The sequence below is a fragment of the Nesoenas mayeri genome (assembly GCF_963082525.1).
Source record: "Nesoenas mayeri genome assembly, chromosome: 1".
In the NCBI taxonomy this organism is placed as follows: domain Eukaryota; kingdom Metazoa; phylum Chordata; class Aves; order Columbiformes; family Columbidae; genus Nesoenas; species Nesoenas mayeri.
Genome location: NC_137541.1, coordinates 209,445,856 through 209,465,455, shown reverse-complemented (window position 1 = coordinate 209,465,455; position 19,600 = coordinate 209,445,856). Strand labels below are relative to the sequence as shown.

Genomic DNA, 19,600 nt, shown 5'->3' with positions numbered 1-19,600 from the left:
GTCACCTTGACCTGCCCCTTACCTTGTTCAGTGGGGCAGAGCAGTTTTGTTTCAAACAGGCTGCAAACACTGTTTGATCACAATGCTCCCTATAAGAAGCCTCAGGCTAAGCGCCCAACAGCAAAGTACGACTTGGATATTCAGAAGCAAAGCGCCTGCTTTAGAGAAACCGGGAATCCTAATGGATCTTCCACTAATGGGTCGGTGGGCGGCCTTACCGGATGGTGAATTCCAGCAGCTCCTGCACGCCCTGCGGGTCGAGGTGCTGAAGGTTGTAAACCCTCTCCAGGCTCTGGTGTAAGAACTGCTGGGAAGGATCTTCGTGTGGTGTAATGCTGGGAGAGACCGGGGAGGACACCAGCTTCCTACCTGGCAACTGAGCAAGAAGAAACAAATGAGTACAGGAAAGTTTAACACAAGTAATAACATTACAAAACGCTGCCCGTGTTTAACAGTTCAGATTTTTTTCTTAAATTGAGAAATTGTATCGATGATTTCAAGCCTGAATCTTTGATCTTCGTTTGTTAACACCCTCCTTTTTATAATTCTCTTGCATCTCGAGATCTTCAGGTTAAACTTCAACATCCCTTCGAGGAAAACATCTTCCACATCTACGAACTATGATGGGAAATCAAGGGAATTCCAAGACAACGCAAACCATGATCCTTTTTATGAGCTGTAATATGACTTAGGACCAACTTCAGTCCCACCTGTACTTACATGCAGGAAAAAACACAGTTCAAAGCAGCAGGAACACATCTCACCCGCAAATAAAACATTTAGTAGGATACAAGTCAAATGTTGGAAGATCTCACAGAATCCCAGAACGTCAGGGACTGGAAGGGACCTGGAAAGCTCATCCAGTGCAATCCCCCCATGGAGCAGGAACACCCAGATGAGGTTACACAGGAAGGTGTCCAGGCGGGTTGGAATGTCTGCAGAGAAGGAGACTCCACAGCCTCCCTGGGCAGCCTGGGCCAGGCTCTGCCACCCTCACCAGGAACAAGTTTCTTCTCAAATAAGTGGAACCTCCTGTGTTCCAGTTTGAACCCATTACCCCTTGTCCTATCATTGGTTGTCACCGAGAAGAGCCTGGCTCCATCCTCCTGACACTCACCCTTTACATATCTGTAAACATGAATGAGGTCACCCCTCAGTCTCCTCTTCTCCAGCTCCAGAGCCCCAGCTCCCTCAGCCTTTCCTCACACGGGAGATGCTTCACTCCCTTCAGCATCTTTGTTGCCCTGCGCTGGACTCTCTGCAGCAGTTCCCTGTCCTGCTGGAACTGAGGGGCCCAGAACTGGACACAAGATTCCAGGTGTGGTCTCCCTAGGGCAGAGCAGAGGGGCAGGAGAACCTCTCTGACCTACTGACCACCCCCCTTCTCATCCACCCCAGGTACCATTGGCCTTCCTGGCCACAAGGGCCCAGTGCTGGCTCAGGCTCATCCTGCTGTCCCCCAGGACCCCCAGGTCCCTTTCCCCTACACTGCTCTCTAATAGGTCATTCCCCAACTTAGACTGGAACCCGGGGTTGTTCCTGCCCAGATCCAAGACTCTACACTTGCCCTTGTTCTAGTTCATTAAATTTCTCCCCACTCAGCTCTCCAGCCTGTCCAGATCTCTGATGGCAGCACAGCCTCTGGCGTGTCAGCCACTCCTCCCAGCTTGGTGTCACCAGCAAACTTGCTGACAGTCACTCTGTTCCCTTGTCCAAGTCGTTGATGAATATATTGAATAACAGCGGCCCCAGCACTGCCCCCTGAGGCACTGCACTAGATCCAGGCCTCAACTGGACTCTGCCCCATTGACCACGACTCCCTGGCTTCTTCCCTTCAGCCAGTTCACAGTCCACCTCACTACCCGATCGTCCAGACCGCACTACAAAGGCCAAGCTCCCCTTCCCCACGCAGTCAGGGCTACAGAGGGAATTCTGCCCTCCCCATATTCTTTCCTAACCGGCAAACCATGTGCAGTTCTCCCCAATATATTACAAAATCCATATTGTAACAATTTAATATTTGGCTTTCTTATGCACCTTTCATTCACTTGGAGCTCGGGAGGAAAAAAAAGAGTTAGAATTGAAGCGTTACACACCAACAGACACGGAAGAGACAAGAATATTCATAACAGAGTCGTGAAATGCAAACCAAAGTAGTTCAACTTACTCTGAGTGGAGGGACCAGATGAGAGAGACTGTCCCGAAGATACGCGTAGTGTCTGAACGTGTGATCGGAGAACAGGGCGGGCATGGTCGGGCAACTCTTAGCAGCGTTAAAAATCAGAACCAGCACAGCAATGTCTATTGAAATGGATTGTTAAAGAAAAATAAACACGAAGAAGAAAAGCTCCTCGGGGATGGGAGGTTAAAACAACAGCTCGGCATTCTTTCTTGGCCAGGGATTGTTTAGGAAGTTCTTCACAGTTGGAGGACGCTGAGCAAAACCCAAAGAGGCAGCTGGCTGAGCAGATGAAAACAAACGACAAAGCGCAAATATTGCAGGATGGGCCATATTGGAGGAAGGATGTTGCTGCCAAGGCGGGATCGCTCAGAGGATCGGAGCCAGGGATTAGAAATGCAGAACGTGCTCGTTAGGTGCAGTTTCACTCTTCCTCAAAGCTTACACTCTGCTTACCAGTTTGGGACCCAAACACCATGTAAAAATAAACATTTACCCCCTCAAAATATCTCCTGCGTCCTCAGGCTGCCAAGCAGAAAAGCTTCCACTTGACAAACCAGTTTCTCCTCTTTGCCCAAAGTCCTTTCCAAATTTTCAGCTGAAGCTATTCAACTAACTTGATTCAAATTTGCCAAGTGCTTTGAATCAGACAAAAACATGTTTTTAATGAGCAGTTTACACTAGAAACATGCTATCTAGGTCTACCTTGTAGTTTATGGCTGCCAGGCCTGTCTTTACATAATGTATTTTTGTAAAATTTGGTGGCAAGTTACTTCCAGAATAATCTTTACAATAATATTATTTGTTTCAGCGCAGAGAGGTGCATTGAGCTAAATACCAGCTTTGTCTCCTGCAGTGTTCCTTCAATCCTCAGCTCGTAGGATAAGTTTACTCAGATTATGACTCAGCTACTTGCTTAGGGATTAATCTTTTTCTCTACCTGATTCTAGCCCTTTTCAATCCTCACAAGGTATTTATTTACTCTCCATAGAAGTTCTAGCAGATCACAGAATCAACTGGGTTGGAAAAGACCTCAGAGATCATCAAGTCCAACCCTTGGTCCAACCCCAGTCCATTGACTAGATCATGGCACTAAGTGCCATGTCCAATCTCAGTTTAAAAACCTCCAGGGCTGGTGAGTCCAGCATCTCCCTGGGCAGCCATTCCAATGCCTGACCACTGTCTCCACAAAGAATTGCTTCCTAATCTCCAGCCTCAATTTCCCCTGGCAGAGTTGAAGCCCATGGCCCCTTGTCCTATTGCTGACTGCATGGGAGAAGAGCCCAATCCCCACCTGGCTAGAACTGCCCTTCAGGTAGTTCTAGAGAGTGCTGAGCTCACCTCTAAGCCTCCTCTTCTCCAGACTAAACAAGCCCAGCTCCCTCAGCCTCTCCCCATAGGTCTTCTGTTCAAGCCCCTTCCCCAGTCTTGTTGCTCTTCTCTGGACCTGCTCCAGCACTTCAATCTCTTTCCTGAGCTGAGGGGCCCAGAACTGAACACAATACTCCAGGTGTGGCCTCCCCAATGCAGAGCACAGGGGAAGGATCACTGCCCTTGTCCTGCTGACCATGCTATTTTGGATACAGAACAGGACACCATTGGCCTTCTTGGCCACCTGGGATGGGCTGTGAGAGAAATAATCAGCAGCTTCACAGAGGAAGGGAGTTCTTCCAGTCAAACATCTATCAGCATCAGAACTAACGTTATGTTCTGCAATGGCACAGAGGGAAGCAAGGAGAATGAACAATGGAAAAACAGTATTTCACATGTCCAAGGCATCTCCTGTTGTTAAGGATAATGGTATAACAATAACGGTTTGTATTCTAAAGCACTAGAAGAGCTAACGTTCATAAAATGATTTCTGATTTTGAATTGATGGTAATTTATAGTGTTATAGGGATTCAGCCACTGCTGCACGAAGAGACGATACTGTTCTACACACTACACAACAGTGAGGGGAGGAGGATTTTTACATAAAATGAAAACAAACAACGAAGACCACGCTTCTTATATAAAAGCCAAAGCATCTTCAAAATTAGTGCAAACCAGACAAATGTTTTCACATCAAAAGACTCATCTACAAAGCCTAATCCTTGACACATGGTTCAATAAACAGATTATTCATCACAGCATAAAAAAAGGCCAATTGTACCACACTAGTATTTATGAAGATGGCTCCAGGTAACAGTTATGCCATCACTTGCTGAGTAATTAAACCAAGTGCCAAAGGGATTTGGAAATAGCTACGGGATTGTCTGCTACAGTTTGAAATGGTTTAACAAATGTGAGCATCGGGAAAATATGAATAAAACCTATTACAGTCCAAACAATCAGCTGGTTCCATTAAAAAGATACAGGCTGGGTCATCCATGTCTGGTTCAGGAGTGTCGAAGAACGGGTGCGTACTCAGCAGCTCTGGGACCAAGGGAAGCACCAAAGTGGGGTGTCTGCTGCCCAGGAACTTCAAGCATCTGAAAATACACAGAAATGTTTCTTAGCAAACACATAAAATACATTTTAGAGTGTTACTACTTTATGGTCAGCATCAAAATCCTACTGTCCAAGCCTGCTGTCTCTGTTCACGGCTGAGTATTTGCATTAATATTTGATAGAATCTGAGAAAACGGAGAGGACAGCTTGAAAAAGCAACCAGTAATAAAAAAATGTCCAAGAAATACATAATGCCTGTAGATATACAACCCAAGTGAAGCTTTCATACTAAACACTAACAAATGAGTGTATTTTTTTATTCTTCAGAAATAAAGGAGTGAGGAGGTAAAAACCCAACCAAATAACACAAACACCCAAACTCCAAACCCAATGTTAGAGTCCACTGCAAGACAAAGTGGACTGAAATAAGTGTTTCCAATGATACCCAAGAATTCCATCTCCAACCACGTGTGCTGGACCATCCCATCCTTTGTTCCTTCCATCAAACAACCAAAAAAAACCCATACAAATGTTCATTATTTTTGCTCAGACAGAAAAAGTCCCACCAACAGCACAATGCCACGCAGCCGTGTATCCACGTATCACAACTGACATAATCAACCCCTGGCAAATATTACTATTTAATGCAGTATCAAGTAAGCACAAAACATCAGCTACATAGAAGAGATGGGGTTTTAAACTGACAACTGAATTGATTTTTTCTGGGAATGCTTCGAGTGCTTGTAGGAGACGGATATTTCCAGGAGCGGTCATCCGTTCTGGATTCCCAGTACAGCTATCGACAAGCAAGAACAATGCAGAGTTTCTACGTCAGCCGTGAATACGCACAATGCTTAGTGTAGCCACTACTCCAAATATTTACAGAACAACAGGACTGTGCACCTGCGATACCTGTTCCCTCCTTACCTAGCTTAATATTTCCCTAATGTCTCTATTACTAAAATGAATAGAAGAATAAGTGGACACACGAAGGCTCCGAACACACTCACTTCCAGATGGATTCTCTGTCTGTGGGATACTTTGTGAGGTTTTTCAGCAGCTCCACCAGCGCCAGATGGATGCCTTCTTTAGTGGAGACGTTGGTGCAACACAACAGTTCATGAAGCGCTTCCCGGATGTCTCTTGAAGAATCCTAGAAAACAAAACCAAACCAAAACAGACACCTTTGAGCACCAAGATGCGCCAGAATCACAGGATGGTTGGGGTTGGAAGGGACCTCTGGAGATCATCCAGTCCAACCCACCTGCTAACGCAGGGTCACCAGAGCAGATCACACAGGAAGGTGTCCAGGTGGGTTTGAATGTCTCCAGAGGAGACTCCACAGCCTCTCTGGGCAGCCTGTTCCAGGCTCTGGCACCTCAAAGGAAAGAAGTTTCTCATCATGTTTAGATGGAACCTCCTGTGTTTCAGTCTGTGTGCACTGCCCCTCATCCTGTCATTGGGCACCACTGAACAGAGTCTGGTCCATCCTCTTGACACCCACCCTGGAGATATTGATCAGCATTGATAAGATCCCCCCTCAGCTTCTCTTCTCCAGGCTGAACAGCCCCCACTCTCTTAGTCTCTCCTCCTAAGAAAGATGCTCCAGACCCCTCAGCATCTTTGTAGCACATTTAAAGGGAGCAGTTGCTGTTCCTTGGCTGAATTAGCACTAAAGGTATCTGAAAAACAGCGCATATTTCCAGTTATCGTAGCTGAGCACAGATGAAGTGACACACCAGCCAACTGCTGCAGGGTCTTCTGCTGGTCTCATCCACCCATGTGCTTCATTTACTGGGATGAATGGGAAGATCTTCACCTCTGACCTGCTCAAGCAGGACATGAGTCACTGTTTGGTTTGGGTGTTGTACCCTTAGGTGCAGTAAGGAAGGCACTGGGTAACTCAGCAAAACAATCACTAAAGATTGTTTTACCCTCTTTTGGAGAAGCTGGGGAAGGGGCTGGAGCACAAGTGTGATGGGAGCGGCTGAGGGACCTGGGGGGTTCAGCTGGAGAACAGGAGCTGAGGGGAGACCTTCTGATCTCTGAACTGCCTGGAAGGAGCTTGGAGCCAGGGGGGGTCGGGCTCTGCTCCCCAGGAACAAGCGCCAGGAGCAGAGGAAACGGCCTCAAGTGGCGCCAGGGGAGGTCGAGGTTGCATCTTGGGAACAATTTCTTCCCCAAAGGGCTGTTGGGCATTGGAACAGGCTGCCCAGGGCAGTGGTGGAGTCACCATCCCTGGAGGGGTTGGACAGATGCAGAGATGAGGTTCTTAGGGACATGGGTTAGTGCCAGGGTTAATGGTTGGACTCAATGATCTTAAAGGTCTTTTCCAACCAAAATGATTCTATGATTCAACATCTGAAGCTCAGCTCCACAGCCCTGACCCAGTCACCAGCCTCTAGAGGGTTTGTTTAAGTGTTGAGGACACATCAACGGCCGGACAGATCAATAGTGACCATCTACAGCATAAAACAACTTGACCTACTGTGGATTTATGGATGGATAATACAAAAAACCAACCAAAACACGTTCTTACAAATTCAGTGAGGAACTTTGTAATGATCATATGGGACCACTATTATACTGTTTCTAAAATCACATTGCACCCATTGTCTTTTTCAGGCCAGGGTGACGTACAGAGGAGTTTATGCAATCTCCAAGCAGTATTTTTATAAGTGCTGTGGCTGAACTCCAGCTTAATTCATTACATCCCTTCCGTCAAAAACCACCTTGCCGTTCCACATCAGTGTGTTACACTTCCTTGCTGTCAGCATTTGTGTGGCATTTGCTGGATAGAATGTGAAAATTTGACAGGATACAAGAACTGGATGCATTTTAATGGCAGATTTGTTTGTTTGTTTGTTTTTAATTATAATTTGCTAAGTATCAACAGCTCATTCATCACTGTCTTACACAAAGGAAGAAAGGGCAGCCCGATTGTAAAGGCTCTTAAATGATGGCCAACACACACAAATGATTAAAGGATGAAAGCAGAGTGGGGTTCTCAGCCATTCCTTATATTGGTGGTGGAACACAGACTACGACCAACAGAGATGATGTTCTCTAAGAACAGGAATGAAATGACCATGGAGATGGTCTAAGTGAGCTCCATGACCACTGCATTACAGAGACAAGCGAGGCAGAAGACTAGGAAAGGACAGAGAGGAGCACAACTCAACAGAAACTGAGATCAGGACCAATAAAACCAGAACACAAAGCCCAGTGAGAAAAGCAAGGACGAGCTGGGAGTTATTGAGATCAAGTCAAAACGGTTGGATGAAAACACAAGTTACCCCATGACCAACTGTTCCATATTTACACTCTCGAAAGAAACTTAGGCCCTAAAGTTAATGCTTTTTTTCCATATCCTATATTTTGGATGGATTTTACAGAAAGCGAGTAAGTGCATTTCAGAATGAGACAAATGCATTAAGATGTTAATAACTCTCACACTTTAGCTATCCTAATACCTGATAATAATTACGACAATCCAAACCATAATACATGTATGATTTATCACACAGGATAAGTCACCACAGAAGTTGAAGACAGAACCCCAGCCCAACAACAACGTTTTTATACCTTGATGTACAAGTTCTCAACTTGAACAAACGTAAATCAACGCCATAAAAATGTAAGGCACTTAAAACTCATTGCTGCGTCTGCAAATTCACATCATACTGCACAGCGTTGATAAAATAGGTTGGAGAGTTAGTTAGTTAGTTAGTTGGTTGGTTAGTTTCTTCCTGGGGCACAAGTGAAAGAAGCCACCGATGCCCTGGGTCAAGCAAACCACAGGTGAAAAGAGACAGAAACTGGATTTTCAGCACTGCCCACTGTGTTGTGGAATGTGAACACCAAGGAGAAGGACTAATTTTTGAGTTTGTAAAGGGATGAAGCTGAGTAAACTTTAGGTGAAATAAAGAAATCCCCCCCTCAAGGCAATTCAGGGAACTAGGGAACAGCTTCCCAACAGACATGGTGACTGTGGAGTTGCCTGAAATATCTGGAAGTAGGTGGATGTGTTTGAATAACAGCAGGTTAAATGGATCTGTTTCTGTATCTTTTTTGATTGCAAAGGGTGGGGTAGGTGGAGGATTCAACAAACCGCAAACTTCTTATAACTTTCATTAGTAACAGCTGATTTTTCTCAGTATCAACTTAAATACTACCAAATAAAGCAGATATTGCTATCGTAATGGGGGAGGAGTATTGTCTTTGCTAAGTTTTATTCAGATGATACATCCTGTACCTTTCTGAAGAGCATGTATTTTTGTGTGTATGTATGTAATATAGATGTCACATCGCTCTTTCAATATTTAGGGCTTCGGAAAAATTTGGCCAGAGTTCGGCAAATAAAAGAGGTTTGAGGGGTAGCGGTTTGGCACACACAGTTGAAATCTCCCCTTCCCGGATCAAACCCATCAGCCAGGAAGAGCTGGTGACTCACAGCATGTCCTGGATCCTGGCTCAGCACCGACAGGGAGGAGGCTGGATGGCAAAAGCCAAAATTACACCGCAGAGCACACTAAGAAAGTGTGGGAAGTCAGAAGAGAGGTCTCAGGCTCATGCCCTGTCTCTGTTAGGTGAGCAAAGATGTAGCCAAAGCAGCGGAGCAAAGGAAACAGAAAGAAAATGGTCCTTCCCCTCTGCTCTGCCCTGGGGAGACCACATCTGGAATATTGTGTCCAGTTGTGGCCCCTCAGTTCCAGCAGGACAGGGAACTGCTGGAGAGAGTCCAGCGCAGGGCAACAAAGATGCTGAAGGGAGTGGAGCATCTCCTGTGTGAGGAAAGGCTGAGGGAGCTGGGGCTCCGGAGCTGGACAAGAGGAGTCTGAGGGGTGACCTTATTAATGTTTACGAAGGGTGAGTGTCAGGAGGATGGAGCCAGGCTCTTCTTGGTGACAACCAATGGTAGGACAAGGGGTAATGGGTTCAAACTGGAACACAAAAGGTTCCACTTAAATTTGAGAAGAAACTTCTTCATGGTGAGGGTGGCAGAGCCTGGCCCAGGCTGCCCAGGGAGGTTGTGGAGTCTCCTTCTGTGCAGACATTCCAACCCGCCTGGACACCTTCCTGTGTAACCTCATCTGGGTGTTCCTGCTCCATGGGGGGATTGCACTGGATGAGCTTTTGATGTCCCTTCCAACCCCTGACCTTCTGTGATTCTGTGAAAATGAAGATGTACTCAACATCACACGGTGCCGAGTGCTGCACCAAGAACAAGACACAAGGAAACACCAATGAGGCAACAGCACAGTGATCAAGGGAAGAGTTTTTAGCTGAAATGCATTTATTTTAGAAATATTCTGTTGTGCTGGAGATTGCAAGCTGCTAGACCTTTGGAGCCTTTGGGGGTGTTCAAAGAATAGGAAAAAAACCACAAGAAAGCACAAGGTGGAGAGTTTCATCTCAGAAGGGGCTGATTAGCATTATATAATTATAACACCTCAAAGAAAACAGGAATGAGATTTTTTGTTCCTCCCTCAGCAATTTCTTACCTCCAAGACAGCTAACACGGTATCCAGCTGGTCTTCCCGCAGCGTGATGTTGTTGGAAATCTTCCTCATCGTGTGGATCGACTGCAATCTCACCTCCTCGATCTCGTCGTTAAACATGTCGACCAAAAAATCCAGGCATTTCTCCGCGAAGGAAGGCGAGGACTGAGCCAACATGCAAAGGGCTTCGACCGCGGCGATCCGAACCTCTGTTAAAACACAGGGGAGGAATTAATCAGCGACATTAGGAATTGATTTAAAAGGACATACTACCCAACAGCCAGGCCTGATGTTATTTAAGGATTGGGCTAAGGACAAGAGATGCTATAGAAACCCTCAGGACAATGGAAACTAAGCAGGAACACGTGCCAACAGGGACCTTTCCACAGGTAAATCTTCAGATTAAAATCCTTACCTCTAATCCAGCGCACGCTGCCGTCATAACCATATATAGAAGGGCTTGTAGGTGAAAAACAGATCTCCCATCCAGCAATAAATATTACACATTTCATCGTGCGTTTTGCAAGCGCAGCTATAACCCTGGTATCATAAGCAAACTAATTTAGGTAATTAAGCCCTGCTTGTTTTATTCTTCCTGACATTTTAATTGCTCGGAGCGCTTGCTGCATTTTTAACTTGCTACATAGCACTTTATGAATTGCTGAAAAGCCCCGGAGTATCAGCATGTTGTCAGTAAACAGAATGAAATTCCTCTGCTTCGTGACTTCAGATCCTCAAAAGACAGCTAAAAGGTGCCACCTGATTATTAAAATTATGCAGAATTTAAGCAAAAAAAGCACCAAAAGGCGTCCAGAGTGTATTGATGCTGCAAAGCACAGCAGGAATTTGAAGAACATCCAAACATAACAAGCTTAAGTGGAGATAAGGTTCTTCCTCCCTGCCGCCATCCTCGCCAGCTTCCATAACGTTAATGTGCCGGGATCGTATAAATAAGAATTAATCTGATGTCTTGCAAACATTATTGTATTAAACATACTTCTATTTTTCATTCAAATCAGCTCATCTTGAATACATTTACTTTCAACTTGTGTGTAGCTTTTAGGCGCATTGTTCTTCGAGAACATATTTGATTCCTGATGATTCCGATTAAGCAGCAAAATGCAAACGCAGCAAGACCCCTGCTTGTTCAGTAACGAAGCGTTTGTCACAACTACGAGTCTCCGTGGTCATTAAGACCAAGGTATTACAGGAGAAAAACACTTTGCCAATATTCTTTTCATAAGCTGACATGCTAATCTAGATTGAAGTTACAACAAGGAATTCAAGAAATGAAGCAGCACTGCAATTAAGGAAGAGGAGAGCTCAGCAGTATTTAAAAACGCCACAGAATTCTACATTATTTAAAGATCTGTGTATATTCCACATCTGTCTACATTATGGACAGTGAACAATTTTTTACCGTTAGTCAGAAAAAAGCTGCATTTTCAAGTTTCAGGGAGCGTTTGGCTTTGGGGAAAACGTGCTTTTATTTGCAGGAGTCATGGAACAATAAACCAACTTTCACAACACAGTCTACAATGATATTTTTGTCATGGTGGTTTTGTATTTTCTAATTTAGCCTCGTCCTTGCAGTCAGATTAAAAGCAAACTCAGGAATAATGTTCAGAGCCCGGGAATTTCATGGTTCTATTCAAACACCAGCTGTTCTCAATAGCCTTAAGAAATAAAAAATCTTCAATCTACCCACAGCAAAATTGGGCTGGGAAGGGTAATTTTCATGAGGCCACTGGTATGGTCAATGCTGCAGCCAAAGCCAGGAGAGCTCAGAACATCTGTGTTCTAGTTTGACACTCAAAACCCATCGTTTTTGAAAGAACAAATCAAATATAATCTGCTGGAAAGAGACCACAGTCCGTTATATCGCAAGAGACTAACACAATAGCACTGTGGAACAGGTAAATGTGACCTCAGAACACAGGGATTTCTGTTAAAAGAAAAAGAATCCCAGAATGTCAGGGATTGGAAGGGACCTGGAAAGCTCATCCAGTGCAATCCCCCCATGGAGCAGGAACACCCAGATGAGGTTACACAGGAAGGTGTCCAGGCGGGTTGGAATGTCTGCAGAGAAGGAGACTCCACAACCTCCCTGGGCAGCCTGGGCCAGGCTCTGCCACCCTCACCATGAAGAAGTTTCTTCTCAAATTTAAGTGGAACCTCCTGTGTTCCAGTTTGTACCCATTACCCCTTGTCCTATCATTGGTTGTCACCAAGAAGAGCCTGGCTCCATCCTCCTGACACTCACCCTTTATATATTGATAACCATTAATGAGCTCACCTCTCAGTCTCCTCCAAGCTCCAGAGCCCCAGCTCCCTCAGCCTTTCCTCACACGGGAGATGCTCCACTCCCTTCAGCATCTTTGTTGCCCTGCGCTGGACTCTCTCCAGCAGTTCCCTGTCCTGCTGGAACTGAGGGGCCACAACTGGACACAATATTCCAGATGTGGTCTCCCCAGGGCAGAGTAGAGGGGCAGGAGAACCTCTCTGACCTACTGACCACCCCGCGTCTAATACACCCCATTGCTAGAAGTGTAAGCAAGACCTCACCTGAAATTTAAGTACTCGAAAAGATACAGATCCTGTCACTAATATTCAAGAATAACCCCTAAAAGGAGCTGAACCTCTTTAGCCCCTCGCAAAATTAAAGCTGTTCATTAATTAATTAAGGAAAACAGTCCTGAGAGAAGCAATAACTATTTAATCGGAAACCTACCACTGGAAAAAAAATCAAATGCATATATATTGGCTATGGATAAAATTGGGTTGGAAATTAGAAAAGTTCTGTTTGTTGTAGCTGTTGGATGCTGAAATATGTTGAAAAATAGATGGGTTTGTCTCCATGAGTTCTCACCTTTGTTAGGGTGGAAGCTGTTTATAATGTTTATAAAATGAACAATCACTGGACTCTGTGGGCACAAGTTCCTTGTAGTGCCATGTTTTAAACAACAAATTCTATAAATTTTACTTTTCCTTCCTGAAGAGAAAACGCTAAGTTCAAACAGCAGCAACTAATGTCGCCAATTTAGAGCCACATGCGAATTTTAAATTCAGGTCAATAAGAAATAATAAAACAAATGTGTTTCTGCGTAACATAAGCTACCACTTCCTACCAGGTATTAAAAATCTACTGCTTATAGGAAGCTAGTTGGTTTTGGCTATTCGATGGAATATGTCCATCCAAAATTCTGTGCAACACTGTAGGATTTTACACAGTTACACAGGGAGTGCGGTCTGGATGATCGGGTAGTGAGGTGGGCTGTGAACTGGCTGAAGGGAAGAAGCCAGAGAGTCGTGGTCAATGGGGCAGAGTCCAGTTGAGGCCTGGATCTAGTGCAGTGCCTCAGGGGCAGTGCTGGGGCCGCTGTTATTCAATATATTCATCAATATTTTGGACGAGGGAATAGAGTGACTGTCAGCAAGTTTGCTGGTGACACCAAGCTGGGAGGAGTGGCTGACACGCCAGAGGCTGTGCTGCCATCAGAGACCTGGACAGGCTGAGAGTTGGGCGGGGAGAAATGTAATGAACTAGAACAAGGGCAAGTGTAGAGTCTTGGATCTGGGCAGGAACAGCCCCAGGTTCCAGTATAAGTTGGGGAATGACCTGTTGGAGACCAGTGTAGGGGAAAGGGACCTGGGGGTCCTGTGGACAGCAGGATGAGCATGAGCCAGCACTGGGCCCTTGTGGCCAGGAAGGCCAATGGTACCTGGGGTGGATGAGAAGGGGGGTGGTCAGTAGGTCAGAGAGGTTCTCCTGCCCCTCTGCTCTGCCCTAGGGAGACCACACCTGGAATATTGTGTCCAGTTGTGGCCCCTCAGTTCCAGCAGGACAGGGAACTGCTGGAGAGAGTCCAGCGCAGCCACCAAGATGCTGAAGGGAGTGGAGCATCTCCCGTGTGAGGAAAGGCTGAGGGAGCTGGGGCTCTGGAGCTGGACAAGAGGAGACTGAGGGATGACCTCGTTCATGTTTACAGATATGTCAAGAGTGAGTGTCAGGAGGATGGAGCCAGGCTCTTCTTGGTGACAACCAATGATAGGACAAGAGGTAATGGGTTCAAACTGGAACACAGGAGGTTCCACTTAAAGATGAGAAGAAACTTGTTCCTGGTGAGGGTGGCAGAGCCTGGCCCAGGCTGCCCAGGGAGGTTGTGGAGTCTCCTTCTCTGCAGACATTCCAACCCACCTGGACACCTTCCTGTGTAACCTCATCTGGGTGCTCCTGCTCCATGGGGGGATTGCACTGGATGAGCTTTCCAAGTCCCTTCCAATCCCTGACATTGTGTGAATCTGTGATTTTTGAAATAAGTGCCATATCAGAGATCACAATGGAATGAAAACCCACATTGTGAAATCCATGATTCATTTAAAAAACATCATCAAAAAACATTTTTAAAATATATATATATATTTATATAAACCCCAAACACCACACACAACAGGTAAGTGATCTATTTTGACCAAAAACCTTCTCAGAAACAAAGCTTATCAGCCAGCACACATCTCCTCCTTTAGTCACTCCACAATAAATTAACACTTACCATACATCTCATCTTCCAGGCCATGAACGAATGCCCCACAAGCTCCCGATTCAATCAGGTTCACAGCGCCCGTATCGATTTCTTCTTTGGGAGCATCATCTCCCCACTTTCTGCCACTTGAAAACTCCCCAGAGCTGTAGAGTTCCTTGGCTCGTTCATGTGCCGTGCGCTTCCTCTGTCCGAACAAGTTTATCAGTTACAACCACCGTAAACCTTAAAGATTATTAAATAAACTATTAAATAGCTTTATCAGATTTTAAAATAGATGTATCTAGAGGTTTAGACACTGGCAGAGACAGGGAAATGCTAAGAAAAGCATATATTGCCTTATCTTTTATGAATACTTCCAATTGCCAGTAACTCTTTTGTACTCCTGATGTTTAGCCAAAAGACTGTCAGAAGAACACAAACATTGACCTCTCAACTGCGAAACCTCAATAGCCTCGAGCTGTTTATTACATGCTCAGCTAATGAAATCTAAAACTAGCAATTACTTCACTGACTTTAATCTAAAAGAAAACCTATCATCATCAATTAACTCTCGGCAGCCCCGAGGCAAGGACATGGTAAACACACTCAACGTTAACATACCTGCTGTGCAATTTTAGTATGCTACACACACTAAAAACAACCACGAATATTGACGTACCCTCAGGTCTGACATGAGCTTCTTGTCAAGGGTCTGCTCTAAGAAATGGGAACTCACTTGTTGCATGGAACCCTAAAGAAAAAAATCAAAAGGAAGAAACAGGATTGTTCTAAATTACACCATATAATTTCCCCATTTATCTCAAGATGGTGTCCACTGTTATACACTCAAATAGCTTTACCCAATGCTTGACACTCCTGTATATCAGAGTCAAAAGTTTAACTGAAGACAGTCAGAACGTATTATTTTCACACTGACATTAATATGGTCTTTCCCGAGTTCAGCTGGTGTAAACGGGGCAGAATTACAACACGTACTTGTTTTTTTCTTGGATTCCCAACCCTTGACTCTCAAAAATCTCTGTACAGCTTGGCTGAGAAACTTTTGGGTTTCCTCAACCTCCCTCATTTATTTCTTCTCAGAATTTTGCTAGAATTTTACCTGTACTGTTTTTAAACATCACAGAATCCCAGAATGTCAGGGATTGGAAGGGACATCTAAAGCTCATCCAGTGCAATCCCCCCATGGAGCAGGAACACCCAGATGAGGTTACACAGGAAGGTATCCAGGCGGGTTGGAATGTCTGCAGAGAAGGAGACTCCACAACCTCCCTGGGCAGCCTGGGCCAGGCTCTGCCACCCTCACCATGAAGAAGTTTCTTCTCAAATTTAAGTGGAACCTTTTGTGTTCCAGTTTGAACCCATTGCCCCTTGTCCTATCATTGGTTGTCACCGAGAAGAGCCTGGCTCCATCCTCCTGACACTCACCCTTTATATATTGATAACCATTAATGAGGTCACCCTTCAGTCTCCTCTTGTCCAGCTCCAGAGCCCCAGCTCCCTCAGCCTTTCCTCACATGGGAGATGCTCCACTCCCTTCAGCATCTTGGTGGCTGCGCTGGACTCTCTCCAGCAGTTCCCTGTCCTGCTGGAACTGAGGGGCCACAACTGGACACAATATTCCAGGTGTGGTCTCCCCAGGGCAGAGTAGAGGAGCAGGAGAACCTCTCTCAATCTACTAACCACCTCCTTCTCATCCACCCCAGGTACCATTGGCCTTCCTGGGCACAAGGGCCCAGTGCTGGCTCATGCTCATCCTGCTGTTCCCCAGGACCCCCAGGTCCCTTTCCCCTACACTGCTCTCTAATAGGTCATTCCCCAACTTATACTGGAACCTGGGGCTGTTCCTGCCCAGATCCAAGACTCTACACTTGCCCTTGTTCTAGTTCATTACATTTCTCCCCGCCCAACTCTCAGCCTGTCCAGGTCTCTGATGGCAGCACAGCCTCTGGCGTGTCAGCCACTCCTCCCAGCTTGGTGTCACCAGCAAACTTGCTGACAGTCACTCTATTCCCTCATCCAAGTCATTGATGAATATATTGAATAACAGCGGCCCCAGCACTGCCCCCTGAGGCACTGCACTAGATCCAGGCCTCAACTGGACTCTGCCCCATTGACCACGACTCTCTGGCTTCTTCCCTTCGGCCAGTTCACAGTCCACCTCAATACCCAATCGTCCAGACCGCACTCCCTCAGTTTAGCTATAAGGATGCTGTGTGAGACTGTGTCCTCTCATTTCTCTTCAAATATATGTGAAATATCAATTAATACAAGATGAACTATTTTCAGATAGAAAAGAAAGCAACTTACCAGTAACTTGGCAGCTTGTACTCTAACAACCCAGGAACCATCGCTGACCATATGACAAATTTTTCCAAACGCATCATCAACCAAGCGAATTTCCTCGTTAGAAGAAGGAATCGGGACGATGCTAACACAGAGAAACAAAAATCAGTACGTGGATCTGACGTCAGGCTGGATGGCATCGAGCAAGAACAAGCCGCGCTGAATTCCTACGGATGTGCAACACGTATCAAGAACTGAAACTTCATTCGGATCAATGAATTCTTATTGGGTATCAGCAATTTGTACAAGGTTTTTTTTTTTAACAGCTACTCCTGTGACTTATCAGCACAGACCCCTCAGGATTAGGATGGTTACTATACAGTACATACCTTTCAGGGTAAAGCTGACTGAGGACCCAAATCAGCTGAACGGCAGCGCTGCGCACTTGCTCGTAATCATCTGCCAACAGCTTGCAGGCCTGAAAGAAGATTCGCAGCCCAATATACCCAAAATATCTCCATTTGAGCTGCCGTTCACCTCCCACCGCAGATTTAGGATCCTCACCATAAATCAGTCTCCTACTCCCTACTATTTCCAGGTTTGATCCGACTAGTCCTAAGAAAGTCAATTAGGCACATGCTGTAAAACTCCAGAACTGCCCATGATATGCAGGAAGATGGAAATAGAAATTTGGACTAGAATTAACTTGATACTGGCTCTAGGTGCACAACCCTGTCATAACAAATATACGCTTCACATGTACTCTCCAACGAACAAGGGTTTAAACTCTGAGGTTGCCAGATTATAGTAATAACTACTGGCCTGCCCTTCCTGTGACCATCTCCCCCAATAAACAAGATATTCCAATTAAAGCACGTGCTTTCGCGCATTTAAGCACAAGGAGATGCAAAACAGATCTTTACTTCCACTGCCACAGTGCAGGAAGGAATAGGAGCAACCTAAGTGCCAAATATTCCACCTCTGCTCAGTGCCTTCCTTGTCATGGAATCTAAAAAGCAAGATATGCAAACACGTATGAAATAAATACAAATTAATACAAGGTTTTACCTGATTGTAAATAGCCTGCTGTAATTTTAATCCTCTTTCATGAAGCTGCAGCTACAAAACAAAAGGCACAAACCAGTGTAACTATAGGTTTAAGTGACACAGACTAAGTTGTCACTGTTGTTTTTTCTGCTTTGCATAAACATAGTTGCTTGCATTTCTTGACTGTTGCTATAATTAAAATATTTCATTATCCCAGCCATAATTTAAATAATAATCTGGATTTCAGTATAATTTTTTTAAACTCCGCAGTCATCCATACTTTGGATTAGGAAAACACAATTTCTATAAATACGCCGTCTATTCTCCCAACCTTCAAACAGTTCAACCGTATTCAACTCCAATTAACAGAATTAGGAATCTTCAAAATAATTAGTTTACTACCATTCCTGAAACATGGACTCAGAAGTGGCATAGCCAATGGATTTTCAGGCCCTGTTAATGTTTCAGTTACCAAACTAGAGGAATAGCAAAAAAATTACCGTTGTTTCTATGTGGAATAAGGTGGTATCACGACTCTGACTTATAAACAAAGGGATAATTTAATAGGTCAACAAGAAGTTGCTTTTTACATCCACGTCTTCAAGCTACAACAAGTTAGTGACGATATTAAAGAAAAAAACACAAGTATAGTAGCAATGAAAACTATGATCAACAACTCTACAAGTGGTTAGTGACCCTGAATTCATTCAGGATGTTTCTGTGCTTCAAACAACAGACAGACACTTGTTTTTGTGCTGTGATTATAAACTGGAGGCCATAAATCTTGCTATGGATTTGGCTGAATGCCACTGTAAAAGTCACTCAAGTGACTTTAGAAACGAATTGTACCAAGAAAAATCAGAAAGGAATGAAAATAAAGGATGAGCGCAGCCTCCAGCAGAGGGAGATCCCAGACAGATTCCAGTACCATCTGATCCCAAACACATCCTGCTTCTTTCTCTGGAATTTAATACCATTAATTCAAATACTCTTGTTGACCATGGGACACTGTTCATAAACTTTAAAGGTAAGAGAGAAACTTCTGTATCCCCACATACTCCCAGGCAACTCACATTAAGCAGAATTCTCAAGTGCACGATCCTTGCTTGCATTTCTGCAAAGCTACGAACATCTGAAGGGTCCCCACATGAAACCCAGTAACTCTCATAAACAGAGAATGCTAATGGACGCCACCATGGGGTAAAACATAAATGTTGCTTAAAAAGGAAACAAAACTCTTTCTGGACTTATTGCACAGATTTCCTGTTGCAAACAGCTTTTTATTGCCTAGTGACTAGTACCACCACCACTTACCATGGCTTTTATAGCTGCAGTCCTAACACGAGGGTCCTGGTCATTAAAATGATCTCCTATGATCTTCTGGACATCTTTGGCAGCTTGGCTTTCAGCTTCCTTTGCAACACCTTTTTCCACTGGTCCAAGACAGCCAATTAACTGAAGACACTTATTTCTTACACCATGGGAAGAATCTGTCAGATGCTACAGAACAGAAGAGGAGACGTAACTGGATTCTTATCGTTCTTTCACGCCTTTGAAACAACTAATCATGCTAAGTTTCCTAGCAGTTAAAAAATGTTAATACTGTAACAATTTGT

General features: G+C 44.8%; 1 protein-coding gene across 3 annotated transcripts in view; it reads right to left on the bottom strand.

Annotated features, from left to right (window-relative positions):
• The window catches only part of INTS4 (integrator complex subunit 4), a 43,049-nt gene that overhangs the window by 16,258 nt on the left and 7,191 nt on the right, over positions 1-19,600 (bottom strand). For 2 of the 3 annotated variants that reach the window (XM_080363510.1, XM_080363511.1), the window contains exons 5-15: positions 19,299-19,484; positions 18,006-18,056; positions 17,327-17,415; positions 16,962-17,082; positions 15,313-15,384; positions 14,664-14,838; positions 10,114-10,319; positions 5,620-5,762; positions 4,535-4,650; positions 2,168-2,301; positions 219-376 (exon numbers count right to left, since the gene is read on the bottom strand). In XM_080363510.1, coding sequence (XP_080219636.1) covers positions 219-376; positions 2,168-2,301; positions 4,535-4,650; positions 5,620-5,762; positions 10,114-10,319; positions 14,664-14,838; positions 15,313-15,384; positions 16,962-17,082; positions 17,327-17,415; positions 18,006-18,056; positions 19,299-19,484 — 1,451 coding nt within the window. The remainder of the gene's footprint in view (positions 1-218; positions 377-2,167; positions 2,302-4,534; positions 4,651-5,619; positions 5,763-10,113; positions 10,320-14,663; positions 14,839-15,312; positions 15,385-16,961; positions 17,083-17,326; positions 17,416-18,005; positions 18,057-19,298; positions 19,485-19,600) is intronic. The other variant, XM_080363512.1, reaches the window with a different exon arrangement.